Source organism: Acromyrmex echinatior, chromosome 2 (genome assembly GCF_024713525.1).
Source record: "Acromyrmex echinatior isolate Ae372 chromosome 2, ASM2471352v2, whole genome shotgun sequence".
NCBI lineage: Eukaryota > Metazoa > Arthropoda > Insecta > Hymenoptera > Formicidae > Acromyrmex > Acromyrmex echinatior.
In genome coordinates this window covers 15859925-15874067 of record NC_141853.1, presented here as the reverse complement: position 1 = coordinate 15874067, position 14143 = coordinate 15859925, and the positions used below count along the sequence as shown (strand labels likewise).

General features: G+C 34.0%; 1 protein-coding gene across 5 annotated transcripts in view; it reads left to right on the top strand.

The window, feature by feature from the left end:
- The window catches only part of pnt (ETS transcription factor pointed), a 130277-nt gene that overhangs the window by 96932 nt on the left and 19202 nt on the right, over positions 1 to 14143 (top strand). For 4 of the 5 annotated variants that reach the window (XM_011065395.2, XM_011065396.2, XM_011065394.2 and 1 more), the window contains one exon: positions 3198 to 3461. The exons of the other annotated variant lie outside the window; for it this stretch is intronic. In XM_011065395.2, the coding sequence (XP_011063697.1) occupies positions 3198 to 3461 (264 nt within the window). The remainder of the gene's footprint in view (positions 1 to 3197; positions 3462 to 14143) is intronic. 5 annotated transcript variants of the gene reach the window in all.

Genomic DNA, 14143 nt, shown 5'->3' with positions numbered 1-14143 from the left:
TCAAAGAAAAGGTATATCATATTCTCGTGTAGGATAAACTGAAGCAAGTGGGGAAACGATGCACGTGGAAAAATACACAGAAGTGCTTCGCTATAAATTTATTTAAAATGTTATAATAACATAATTAAATTCTAGACATTTTCCGTGGCAGAAAAGTAATTCACACCATTGCCTTTATTTAGCACCTATATTTTAAAACCGACTTACTATTTATTTAGGCTATCCTATTTTCATTCATTATCGATTAATTTCTTTCGTAAATTAGCTGATATTAATTTTATGTTTGTACAAACATACACTGTGACTATAATTTTTACAAAATCGAAAAGTAATCAAAATTATTTTCCGAATAATTATTTGACAGATAATAGAAATGAAATTAGAGAATGCCTATTTTTCATAGAACGTTTTAAGTTGGCTATATTTTATGGCGATATATATTTAGTAAGTTTAGAGTAGAATTCAGTATGTGGGTTGCGCAATGTATCATCATAATTTAATACGTAATTTATTTTTTATATATTCATATATTCATATAATCATTAAAATAAACGATAAGAATATTTAATCGAGATTAATGTCTTATTAATTGTTAAATATATCAAAAGCTGCATTTATTGCATAATGAAAACTGTATAAGACAATAAAAAAGTTGAGATAATAGAAAATAAGAGAGAAAGAAAGGATAGAAACTGGAAGGGACGGCTAAAGAGGGAGACTTAAGAAGAGATAAGAATACAGATGGGAAGGAGTTAAATAGATCTAGATAGATAAAAGCAGATCGTACGAAATGATGCGGCAGGAAGCGGAGGTTCGCTTGTGTGATTTAACTCCCGTTAAGTAAAACCCCGTACTTCCTTATCGATTATTCAAGTCGCCTCATCATTGGCACTGAAACCTCGACTTAATCGACTAACGCGATCTAAGGACAACTACTAACGGTAACCCACCACAAAACTCGAGATTCGTCTCGAATACATAATTTTTCTCTCTTTTATATCGAAAGATAAAGCGTAAATAAATAAAATTCTTAACGTTAAGTTCGTAACATAGTTCATTGTAACATAGTTTCTTATTAATAAAGAATAATTTACACATTCTAGTAACGAAAACGGATTTTATATTAATTAATAAGATGTAAATTATAAATAAATATTAATGTAGGCTTTGCCGGAAATCATCGATGAATTAAAAAAAATAAAAATTTTTTAAAATTTTAATTTTAATTCTATGAAAATTATATTGAAATTAAACTAAATTCTAAAATTTTTGGTGATTCGCCAAGCCTTCTTACAATTACAATTAAAGCTACTCTATTTGTACTCTGTTTTATTACCTGCGCATATTAGAAATGAGAAAAGGTACATTATAGCTACGTAATTTTGCGGACAGTAGAAACGGCAAGGAAAAGAGATAAAAGCATCATCGTCGTCGTACTTTCCACATTCCAGCCGTGCAATTTATTATTGTGCTACGATTGTGAACGATGTAGTCGGCCGCTCCGCGTGATCCCTCTGACCGAGGCGACGGTAATTTAACTGAAGCCTAGCGTGCACCCGACGCTCACAGTCGCGACACGACGTGGGTAATCGCTTTGATTCCGCGAATGAGAACGGATGTTAGGAAACGCTCTTGCGTTGTATAAAAAAGTAGAAACTAAAAAGTTGTATCTTCCTGTCGCGGTGATACCGATCGGATTCACGGTGAAATTCATTAATGCGATGGCGTTTCGCCATCGTCGAGAGACGAATGATCGATCTCTTTTGTATACCATATCGGATGGAAGCTTGGATTAATCGACAAATTTTTCCTAATATTGGTTAAATAATTACTCGATTAAAGAAAATATCTTTCTCGGATTCGCGTACCGTTCACTTTGCACATTTCGACATTATATCTTGCTATAAACGATAAAAACGTAACTTTTATTTTTTTTTTCTTTCAACGCTTGGAGAAATCTTGAAAAAATTGAATTTTCAATGCAGATAATACGATCTGCGAATCAATTTTTAAGCGATCTTTATTTACGAAATAAACTTGAGTTTTATCTTAAATAATTTTCTTTAATATAAATCAATTTTTGATACTGATATAATATAAAAATTATTTAATATTTAAAAAATCAGTATAATATAAATTGTTCCTCTTAACAGAAAGTTTATCTCAATTTTTTCCCCCACTGCTCGTATACATAATCAATAATCGACAACATATAAACATAAAATCGAAGAGAGTGACTACAGCAAAGGTTATTTGCATATTAAAAGCAAAAAAAAGTATAACAGAGTGTAAAAATAAGAAAATATTCATGGCACGTATGTATCGTTTTACATTTTTCAGTCGACGATTGTTTCACGAGAATTCCTAGAAGCGTAGAAACACTGACGATGAATCACGGCAATGGCGAACGTCTCCTTCGCAATACAGTCGCGATGATGATAGTGCTACTCCAGATCGTTAATTACGATTGCGATTCGCGATGCGCGAAACTATCTACTTACGGGGAATCACTTAATGACAAACAAATGCAACATTTTATTCAAGTCGTAATCGACACACGCTAAAAAACTACTAGGGCACACATGCCGTCGCGATAGCTGTTATCACGTGAAGATAAGGGACTTAATTATTACGATTAACCATGTTCATTGTCCATGAGGTATATGTGACCATTTATGTATACATTATGCATATATGCTTCGTGAATAATGAATGATGCGTACTAGAATGCATATAGCTTCTTTTCCTTTTTTTTTATCGTTAATAATGTTGTTTAGTTAACGGATTAATTAACACTCGGATAAACGTGTTTAAATTTTTTAAAATTATTATTCGGATTTAATTTAATTTTGCAACATCATTAAATAAACACTCGAGATTAATATATTGTTGATGCACGTTCAATTTATAAACTCTTGTAAAAAATAATCATTGTAATCGGGGAAACGGTTATGTAAGTATTTACGGTTTTTTATGTATTTATATTCATACAAAATAAATGCAAAGATATAATTACAGTTTCTTTAGTCAATGCATATTATTAACGTTAACGAGTACTTAAAAAAATTCGCGAATAACGAGACCGGTCCAAATGACAGATAAAAACGGAGATGGCGCGAACCTAACTACTTAACTCGCGAAGGCACTCGAATAAAACGTGCAGCTCGGTTGAGGATTTATCTCCGTTTTACATTTAGATGTCGACGCAGCGAAGGCCTCTCTGGAGAACGTGCCGGCGAACTTGTATGAAAGCGTATGCGTGCCAGATTTAGGTGATTTTTTGGGATACCAGGGTGGCGGCCATCAGGTGGCAACACCAGAACATAAAAATCCGTCGACGCCCGCCAATTCGGCCACCTCCAACTCCTCCGGTCCTCCTCAGAGCGGTACGCAACAACAACCCCCGATACAACCCTCTTCGAGCGCGGTGTCCCTGCCATCGAGACAGTATCATAACGATGGTAAGTCCATTTTTACTATTCCTCTCCACCTTCCTTCGCCGCGAACAATTATCTCGGGCTTGTAGGAATCCCATAGGCAACGTCTTGCATCAATATTCCACAGAATAGCACATCTCTATAGAATAACCTCAAACTGTTGAGGTCTTGAAATCTTCTCGCGGAATCCCTACGTCGCAAAATATCAAACATTGTGACATTTCTCTAAAAAACAAAAATAAAAAGAAAAATAGGAAGTTACATTATTAATTTCCTTGTAACAAACTCGCACGCGCGTAAAAAGCGTTATCATCGACGATAGCAGTGCCAGATGATTGCAAGCCTCACTTCCTACAACATCGATGCGGCTCTTCCCTTTCCGATACCGATAATTACTCGCGCGCATATGCAAGGGACCGCTAAATTGCGCGACAAGACGCGTTTTATTTATTTCCCCGATTGCAAGTACAAACGAAAGCGTGGAGGAGTTTCTCATTGTTACGTCAGGACGGCTGATAACATCTCTCAGGTTGGTGCGTTTGCACGTGTTGCAAACACAAACCTCTCATTATCGTCACTGTTCGTTCCTCATTTAGCATTTCTTCGTCGTCGTACCGCGGGTTACCGCGTCGGCGACAGGTCGCGATTTCACCGGCGAGTATATGTCTAGAAATCGAATCGTCAAACGTCTGACTTCTCCCAGGGCTGATTACGATATGGCTCGTTACAGCGCGCGACGAGTGAGAGGAGGGGGGGGGGAGCCATTTCTTGAGCCATTTCTTGAGCTCGAGCCCGAACGAGAAACTCAGACTTTTATTAGGACACCCATTAGTCGGCGTCTTCAGCCTTTATGTAACACTTTGTTTTGTCCATTATATTCTTCACATATCGCGGTAATCACGAGAATATTGTTGAACCTGAAAAACTTATTCTCTTTATTACGGCTCACACACTCTTGAATTCTTGATGAATACACCACTACAATAATATCTGAATAACAAACGAACTATCCCACAATCATGTACGATAGGTTCGGAGATAATATCGGAGATGATGTAAGTTACCCGTGGCACATTCAAACTCATTTTTTTTCTCTCATATTTTTTTTTTTACGGATCGTCTGGAATAGCTCTCTCGCGGTGCTATTCTATTCATTCAGAAATTTGGTACAATCTCATGAATCGCGCGACGTCTCTCAATCGCGGTCGTGAAACGAGAAGGATTATCGAGGAGGATAGCGCGTCAAGTTTTGCAGAATCGAACTTTTGTTGAATGAAATCGAGTTGATGAGCGTTTATTGCGCAATGATTTTGTTATTGTACAAAATGTACAACATGTTGTGCAATGCGGTCGACCAGATTTCGCTAGCGTGTGCTCGAACTAAGAATCGTATTATTCACCGGTCACGAACTCAGTTTTAATTTTTTTGCGGCATGGGAGAACGAATTGCCGAGTGAAAATATCAACGCTAATGCTGGCGCAATGGTCATATAAAAATTTCCCCGTTGCGCCCATTATGACGCGAAGAATTTTTGCACAAGCGCGTGTGACCCAGTTTTTGTTTAAGTATTAACGTTTGATCATTTATCTGGCTTTGACCGAGTTACTTTCGCCATATGCGCTTATCCATTGTAAAATCAAATTCATCATTACATGACGAATCAACTCTCGCCAAGCACGTTTTGCACAATAGATTAACGTGCTGTCGAAAGACCAGATAGCAACATTCAATGTGCGTTTAATGAAACGTTTGCGACTTTTATGAATTATACTTGAATTTTAACTTATTGCAATAGTACTTGCTGTATATTGCGTTTAGAATAGAGCATTTTAATATTTAATATTACCAAATTGAGAGTCGCAAAATGCGAAACAATATTAAAATGTCTTTTTTATAAAATTTATAGTCAATTAAATTGACTTTCTTAAGTCTCTAAATGATGACAGAACGCATTACAAATTTTTAATAAATGAACTCTGTAAAAGTGAATCAGTGTATTATCAGTGACTTCAGTGCTACACTTATAATTTAATAATACACCCACCGATTCATTTTTAGAGAGAATTATATGTAATTTATTTATACAAAATTTAATAATAAGTTTCAAGTTACTAATTATGTAAAGAAATTCTGACATACGAAAGGAATTAATTTATAAGTACGTGGCTTAACGTCATGTATTTTCATTTCATTGTTAGGGAACATTACGAAACAAAAAAGAAGATTAGAGAGATGACTCGCGGCAGCTGAAACTACGATTTTGCTCGCGTACTATAACGCAGTTTATCAATGGGAGATAATCCTGGCGTGCCGTTCCGTAATCCGTGCACCGCGTACACTCCACTTTGCAATCGCAAGTGCGTTGATGTCGGACTCGGGAGGCACGCGCAATAGGACGACGGATGGAATGGAATAGAATGGAACGATGCGGAGAGTGGAGGAGAACATTATAAAGCGAGTCTTCGTACGTAGCGCACGGGTAACAATTACCCTAGCCGAGGGGCCTTACGTCACTGCAGCAGTGACCGTGGATGAACGAGGGAAAGTCGGGTCCTCTACACGCTTCGCCGCGGACAATAGAGACGATTCGCCCGCTCCGCGCCGACTCATGCCGTGCGTGTGTGTGTCTACCTCGATATAACGCGCACGCATACACTTACCTACCTACGCGTGTACGTGGACGTTAATGAATGCGCTCATATATATCCCTCATCCCGATTTCAATCGTTCTCGTCTACGTGGAAGGCAGAATGAAACCACTACCACATTAAAACTGACTGAATTAGCCGGTGGAAATTCTCACCGAAGAAGGAATTTTTAATAACTACGTTAATTAATTTTTATTTCCCAAAAACAATTTATTCAGTTACATCTGATAAAAAAAGCAGCCCTGTATTCGCTCCTGTCTGAAAGTATTAGGTGTTGGAATTAATTCGTAGCGTTTTTTAATGAAAGAATGTTATTTATTTCACATGAGTATTAAAAAATACATTAATGAAAGTACTTCCCATCACTTGTAAAACGCTACGAATTAATTCCAACACCTAATAAAACGCTTTGAATTGTGTACTGTGTGCCTTTATCTTTGAAAGAAATTTTATATTATGAATAAATGCGTTTTTTTTTTTATTAATAATATATGAAATTAATTTAAAAGAATAATGTATATATTTTATGTGCGCACTGCTATTTTTTTGAGACGCAAATGAAGTGTCAAAGGAAAAAATCTATCTTGAATACTTCATCAATATTGAAGACTTCATCTATTCCAATATCAAGATATTGTATAAAATATCAAAGACAAATTTTTTTCAGACCAAAGAATTTGGCAAGCTCTGACTGATATTTGTGCGTATGATACCAAAGTGCTCCGGCTTGGCTGGTACCGTATGTACGTGTCTTATGAACATCGTCATTACAAAGCGACCAACACAGATATCCGTATAATAGACTCATTATTTCTGCTTGCTAAAGCACTGTTACGTTATGTATCACAGCTCTTCGAGGTCTCTAGTTCGACTCTCGCTTATCCTCGCTTTCGACCTCCTCGTGTTGGAACTGATGTATCGCTTTATTATTTAGAACTGAATTGACTATATAATTTTTAATTGTGCTATTAGAATTCAGATATATTCCGAGATTCTTTGACGTTGTTCACATATTTAACTTCGCTAATTGGACTAAGTTACATTTGTAATATCTCGAGACTTATTTCAATTTCAAATTGAAATAAGCAGTAATATCAGTCGTTGGAAATTTTATGTCTTTTTTTACAATTCATTTCTGAAAAGTAACAAAAATTTTATTCTGCATTCGCGTTTCTTTCTTAGATATTATAACTCACAAAGAAAAGAACGATTTTGAAAGACTCAAAATTTTACCGGATATAAATCTGAAAATAATTTTATTGGACCATCAAAATACTTATGTTGGAAATTAAATAAGCAATGCTGCAAAAAATTTTGATATTCTAGTAGTTTGACTAAAATAATTTTCAATAAAATTATTTTAATGATCCAATGAAATTATTTTTAGATCTGTATCCAATAAAATTTTAGATCTTTCAAGTAAAATCATCTTCCGTGCATGATAACATTATCGTATCATTGTAACCATGTCGTCGAACGTATAAGAATAAGACATCACTGTAAGAAATTTCTGTTGTAAACTTCCAAAAGTAAAGTTTTATCCAACAAAAATGTGCTGTAAATTTAAACAGTATTATATTGTGAAATTACAATAACATTTTGTGGTAAAGTATATGGAAATCTCTCTAATACTCATGCGTGGCACGCCAGTTTTGTAAATTCACAACAAATTTCTATTGTAAATTTACAAATATTTTGAAATCGCAAAACGTTATATGGTTTGTAAATTTTCTGCACATTTTTATTGTAAGGATATTGTAAATTCACAAACATTTCTAACAGTGTAAGTTCAATTGTGTTCGATCATAGCCTTCTCACCATTCGAATTTACGAAAGAAAGTAGTAGGTCCTTAGCTGAATTTTATGGATATATCGATGATAGCGCGTGCTATCCATGAAGACAAGCGTCGAGCTTGTCGCGTATTCATTGCTTCGTGTCACGTATCGCGCGCACGTGCACGGATCCACAAACACGCGTAATGCGTATATGTGAGCTTGCATATTATGCATAAATTAGCGACAACAAGCGCGGGGACAAGAGACCGAGAGAGGGTCGAATCCCCATGCGCGAAAGCGACACTCGTGTGGTTTGACACGCGGTATCCAAAAAAGGATTTGTGACGTTCATCGATATAGCGTTTATGGAAGAGAGGAGAACGATTGGTCAGTCACGCCGGCGAATACAATGATTATTTGTTAAGCAACCCTCGCGTTATAACTAATGCCAATGAATTACGCGGCATTCCGATCGTTTCTGTATCTTTTCTTTCCGTCATGTCCGCCGCGTGATGTCTTTTTGACCGTATTTTACAAGCAATTTTAACCATTCAATATTTCCTGTACATAAAAAATCTTGTAATAAAAGATGTAAATCTGAATTTTTGTTCTCCGTTTTGTTGTAATTAATAACAAAAGATATATATATAGTCTTAAGAATACCTTTTCTCAAAGAAGATATTCTCTCTTATTCATAGTCAATTATATATACAATTATATATACAAATAATAGATACCCGGACCTCGAAATTTCATTCATTCGATTTGAAATTTACACGCACGAGATCTTAAAGTAAGAATTAATTCTTTACATTTCTCGTTTTTACGCTGAACGCCGCAGAGGCGGAGTAAATTGTATCTAGTTTTCTCAAACCGGTATCTTTAATATGCGACTATGGAGCTACGGGAAGTTTAATAAGCGTGGTAATAAAACCGTATTAAAACCGCGGTAGCGCGTTATCTCGAATGGCAGTTGGCGCGAACGAGAGCCCGCGATCTTTCGCGTCGCGGAAAGATCTGTAATATACGGTGTTGCGTGAACGCGTGTTACTGGTGGCGTCATATGGTGCCGCTGCAGAATATCTCGGGTAGAAAGATATATAAAGAAAGAGCGACTAGCGTGCTTAGCAGGCTAGAAGTAGAAACTCGCCTATAGGGATGAAACGAATAGAAAAAAGAAGAAAGGGGCGCGCCCGCGGGGGGAGGGGTAGTTGGCACAGGTTGTATTCATTCACTCGTTCATTCATAGTTCGTACACCGCCTCGAGGGTCTACAAAGCCTCTTGCTCATTCAGAACTCGTGACACGACCGTGTGGCACACGCGCGCACGTGTGCGTGCACGTACGTACATACGTGTATATATACGTTCTTTTTTTTTTTCGTCCTTTCTTTCCCGTTCGTGCGTATCGTCCTCCCCCTCTTCGTCGCCGTCGTTGTCGTCGTGGTTATCGTCAAGGTTTTCGTACGCATACGCCGTGATGAACGGCGTAAGGTAAATATACGAACGGCCGGAAATAGAAAAGTACGTTCCTTCTCTGGTATAAATGTCTCGCACACCGCAGAGATTTTTTCTTTTTTTTTTTTTTTTCAAATTTTAACGTCATTTTAGTCAGACTGGTATCGAAAGTAATCGTGCAAACGGTTATAATTTATTCTAATCTATCTGATTATTACTTACTTCTATTTGTAGAATGAAAAGAGAGAGAAAACAAAAGACATTCTTTCTCTTTGTTATTTATTAATACATTTTTTTCGATTAAAATACTGTACATATATTTTCTCACGTAAGATTGATTCTTGATATCTTCAAAATAAGATAAAATTATCTATATAAATATGAATATAGTGTAATACTTGAAAAATATACGCCACTACGGCTTTTGATTTTTTTCTTTTTATACTCATCGTAGATATTGCTTTACGTGCTATTTCGGAATTTTTGTTATATAGAATAAATAAAAATTATATATTTTCAGTTGATGATCGAGATACATCTGATCATGTTGGTACATTTAGCATAATTATGAACATAAAAAATATCATGTTAGGGGTAAACAAAAGGAGCAACGCAAGAAACGAGCGTAAAAGCGCGCAGGGAGGGGCTAGAAGGAGAAAGAAGGGGAGAGAGAAAAAGCAGGAGCGATATTCGGAGCTCACGTTACAACCGGAAGTTGCTGGGCAGGACTGGTAGTAAAAGGAAAGGGAGGGAGACCTACCCCAATACCACTCTGGGCCGGCAAGATAGTTTTATAATGTCCTCGAGTACTCCTCCCTTAATGCACTCGTAAATGCACCCTCCTCAGAACCGCTTCACCATAGCATTGTTGCTCACTTCGAGAGCGTGTCTCGATTGAGAGGAAGAATCGCACAGATGTGAAGAAAAAAAACCAGATCGTCTTGTGTGACTAGTTCGAAAATATACGTTATAATAGCGATTCTCTTTGCACTAAGATTTCGCGCGAACAGGAATTAAATATGGGAATTAACGGATATTAAACGTCTTAATGAAAGCCTTCTTATTTTAATATTAAATACAATTTTGATGTAATAAATTATATATTTGTTATTTACATTTGATATTAATGAATAATACTTTTGAAAATATATATATTGATAATAAAATATCTAAAATTCTTACATCTATTGGAGTATATAACATTTCTGAACCTAAATGTAGATTAGTCTAATTTGAAAAAATAATGAGTTACTACTGAATTGGTTATTAGAGACCCGATTACATCGATAATTTAATTTAAGGATTGGTTTATATACATATATCTTTTTTAGATATACATTGTATATTTAAACATTTTTATATATACATATATTACAAAAAAGATTTATTTATTCAAAAGTTAATCTTTAAATGATTTAAACAAGTTTTAGTATTAGGTGTTGGAATTAATTCGTAGCGTTTTTAATGAAAGAATATTATTTATTTCACATGAGCATTAAAAAATACATTAATGAAAGTACTTCCCATCACTTGTAAAACGCTACGAATTAATTCCAACACCTAATAGTTTTGATATTATTTTAAAATAAGAAAGATTGCCGCAAATTAAATATACATTCTCCTCTCGATAAGTATCTAATATTTCTTTAAAATGATATTAAAAGTACTAAGAGTTGTTTGAATGAATTGAAAGTTAGCTATGTTTATATTAAAAAATTTTTTATTTCTAAAAAAAAATCCAGTAACGAAACTATCTCGGCGCCGAATTCACGAAAGACAGGACGGCGCGTTTATCGGTACGCTCGACGATTGATTACTCAGATCCTCAATCTCGAATAGAAAATAGAGACGACCGACGCAGTATCGAATGGGCCCGAAACGCGAGCAGTAGCGAAGCGCGCGCGTTCTTATTGTGCGGCCCTCGTAAGTCCCATTACTATTGCCGCCGAGGCTATACGAGCCCGAGAGAGGCACGAGGCGTAGGGGAGTGAGCACTTCCGGTCCCCTCTGCATCACGTGCGAGACCGCTGCCGAACAGAGAAACCCCCGTTGCCTCGCCTCTCAACATCCGGTCTGTTGCGCGTCTCCACCTCCCCTCCGGTCACAGCCCCCTCTCAAAAATAGGCTAGGTCCTTCTCGACTCGCGTTGAACGCGTTTACCACCGCCGCGCGGCGGAGACGATCTAACGATTTAGCACGGTAAAATACGCATAATCGGCGTCGGAACGTTTTAATCGCTACGTGTCTTTTGTCTCTCATGTGCTAAAGGAAATAAACAAAAATACATTATGCAAAATTATACACTGAAAAAATACTAAATTTTAATAAATTTTGTTTGTGTAATGCCAACTAAATATTTACTAAATACAACAATATATTTATTTGGTACAAGGATTTAATTATCATTTCTTTTTATTAAGTAATTACTTATTTACTATAAGTAAATGTTTAGTTGGCGCTATTCAAATAAATATTTGTTAAACTATATATAATAATAATAAAGCTCAATAAAATTAAAAAACGAAAAGGAAAAGGGTTAATCGTTATAAATTAAAAATTGAAAACGTTAGTTAAATAATATGTTAAATTAATTAGTTAAAATATCATTTAGTTAAAATATAAAACTTTAATTTGCCGGCAACAAACATTTATAAGGTATTTATTTCTTATTTAATTTAGCTGCTATTAAATTAATTTAAATATATATATTGTATGATTGTACATCACACAACTTTAATTTCTATTAATGATTTTTAGTATATATTTCTTGTTACATTTATTACTTATTTATTTCTATTACTTGCTTCTTAGTGTGTATTTTTCTTATTACATTATATTACTGACTATTTATTTCTATTACATTTTTATATTATATTTGTATTTTTTAACAGAAACAATAATTATGTGTCTATATACATAACCAGAGGAATACATTGTTACCGACTTTCTAATTACAATATTTACTACACACTGAGAGAAATTATTGACAACGTTAATTTGCGATTGAGAGCGATGTATAATTTTATATATTTTCTCTTTGTAATAATTTCACCATTATTTTTGTTCACATTGATAAAGATCCAATAGGGATCGAAACATTTGTTTTTGTTTTGTTTGTTTATTGCCGGCAAATTAAAGTTTTATATTTTAACTAAACTATGTTTATTTACTAACGTTTTCAATTTTTAATTATAACAATTAATCTTAGGCTCATAGCCTTTTTCCTTTTTAAATATTTGTTAAAATTTATGTTTTTTTCTTTTTAAAATTAATATTTCTTTCTTAATATAGATTTTTTTATTCTATAAAATCACTAATTGTTTTAGAAATTGTCAAATATTTTTCAATGTGTTTTAATGTCTGTTTTAATCTCTTTGACAGAAGTAAATAACAATGAAAGCTTTACCGAGAGGAACATTTAAAGAATGTCAAATGTGCATTGTACAATGTGTGTTTGGTAATTATTTTATTAATTATCAAAATATATACACATATATTATCAATATATTATATTTGTATTATTTTTAATGAATGAAAATGATGAAGAATAATAATGTTAATGTCATTATAATACATCACGCTTTAGTAGTGACACCTTATTAATTAAAGTATGTTATAATAATCACGTCACGTTGACCTTTATACATGTAAACAAGATGCATTACGTTTCATTCGCTATTATTTAAATTAATATGCCATTACTAATTGGCCAATTATTAACTTGTTATGAATTTATTATTTGCTGTTTCCCGATTGATAATTTCAACGTAATAATCAAATCGACGGGATATGTGGACTCTTTTAGACTTTTATTGCGATAACTTATCACAAGCGCTTTGTACGAATATTTTTCGTGCGACGACACATCGCGAAATCGCCCACATATTATCATTCTTATTATGAGACAATAACAAATGAGATACGTTATAAAAGTTGGACCGTGTGATATAAAAGTTGTCGTTTTTCTGTTTCCTTTATTATTATCATTGTAATATTAGTCTCATTTATATTTTTATTTTGTTTATTTTTTCAGCAAAGAGTTTAAGAATATTTACATGCCCTCTCAAAGGATTTCTGATAAGAAACAAAAATATTTTTGTCTGTCAGAAATATCTGTAATCTTATCCGTAACTATGCAGTTGAAAGTAAAACAATATTAAGATCAATAATTCTAGTATAGATTTTTTCCATCTTCAAATTAAATAAGATTGACTTCTTGCGTTGAAACAAGAGTAATATATGTATCATATATAAGAAAGTTTGTATACATATATTCTTATATATATATATATACACACACACACATTCAGATTAAATCTTTACCCGATTACTCGATATTATAATGCAGGATGATGCCATAATATTTGACACGAGAAATCGATGTTTAAGATATTTTCTTCTAAATTTAAGAATTTCTCTTTGAGAATAAAATATTTCTCTGCTAACAATAAATATGATTATCCATCGTATTTTATGATTGAAGAGTTCTTGCATTAGGAATCTTTTCAATGAATGTGAATAATGAGTAATTTTATGTTTACTTTGTAATAAAAAAGGATTTTAAATAGAAGATATCGAGATAATGAATGAACAACATCGTTCATTTGCAGAAAACAACTAAAAAAAATCTTTCGGAAAATAAATTTTTTGAATCATTAAAAAATCTTTAATAATAATTTTAAAATGCAATTTTGATGTAATAATTATAGAGGAATAAAAGTATTATTCTTTTTTTCGCTCTTTTTCTGCAAGCAACTCAAGAATGATGATGAATTTTTGATTGTTGTTACGGCAAATGATCGATACGTGAATAGCTGAATACCGT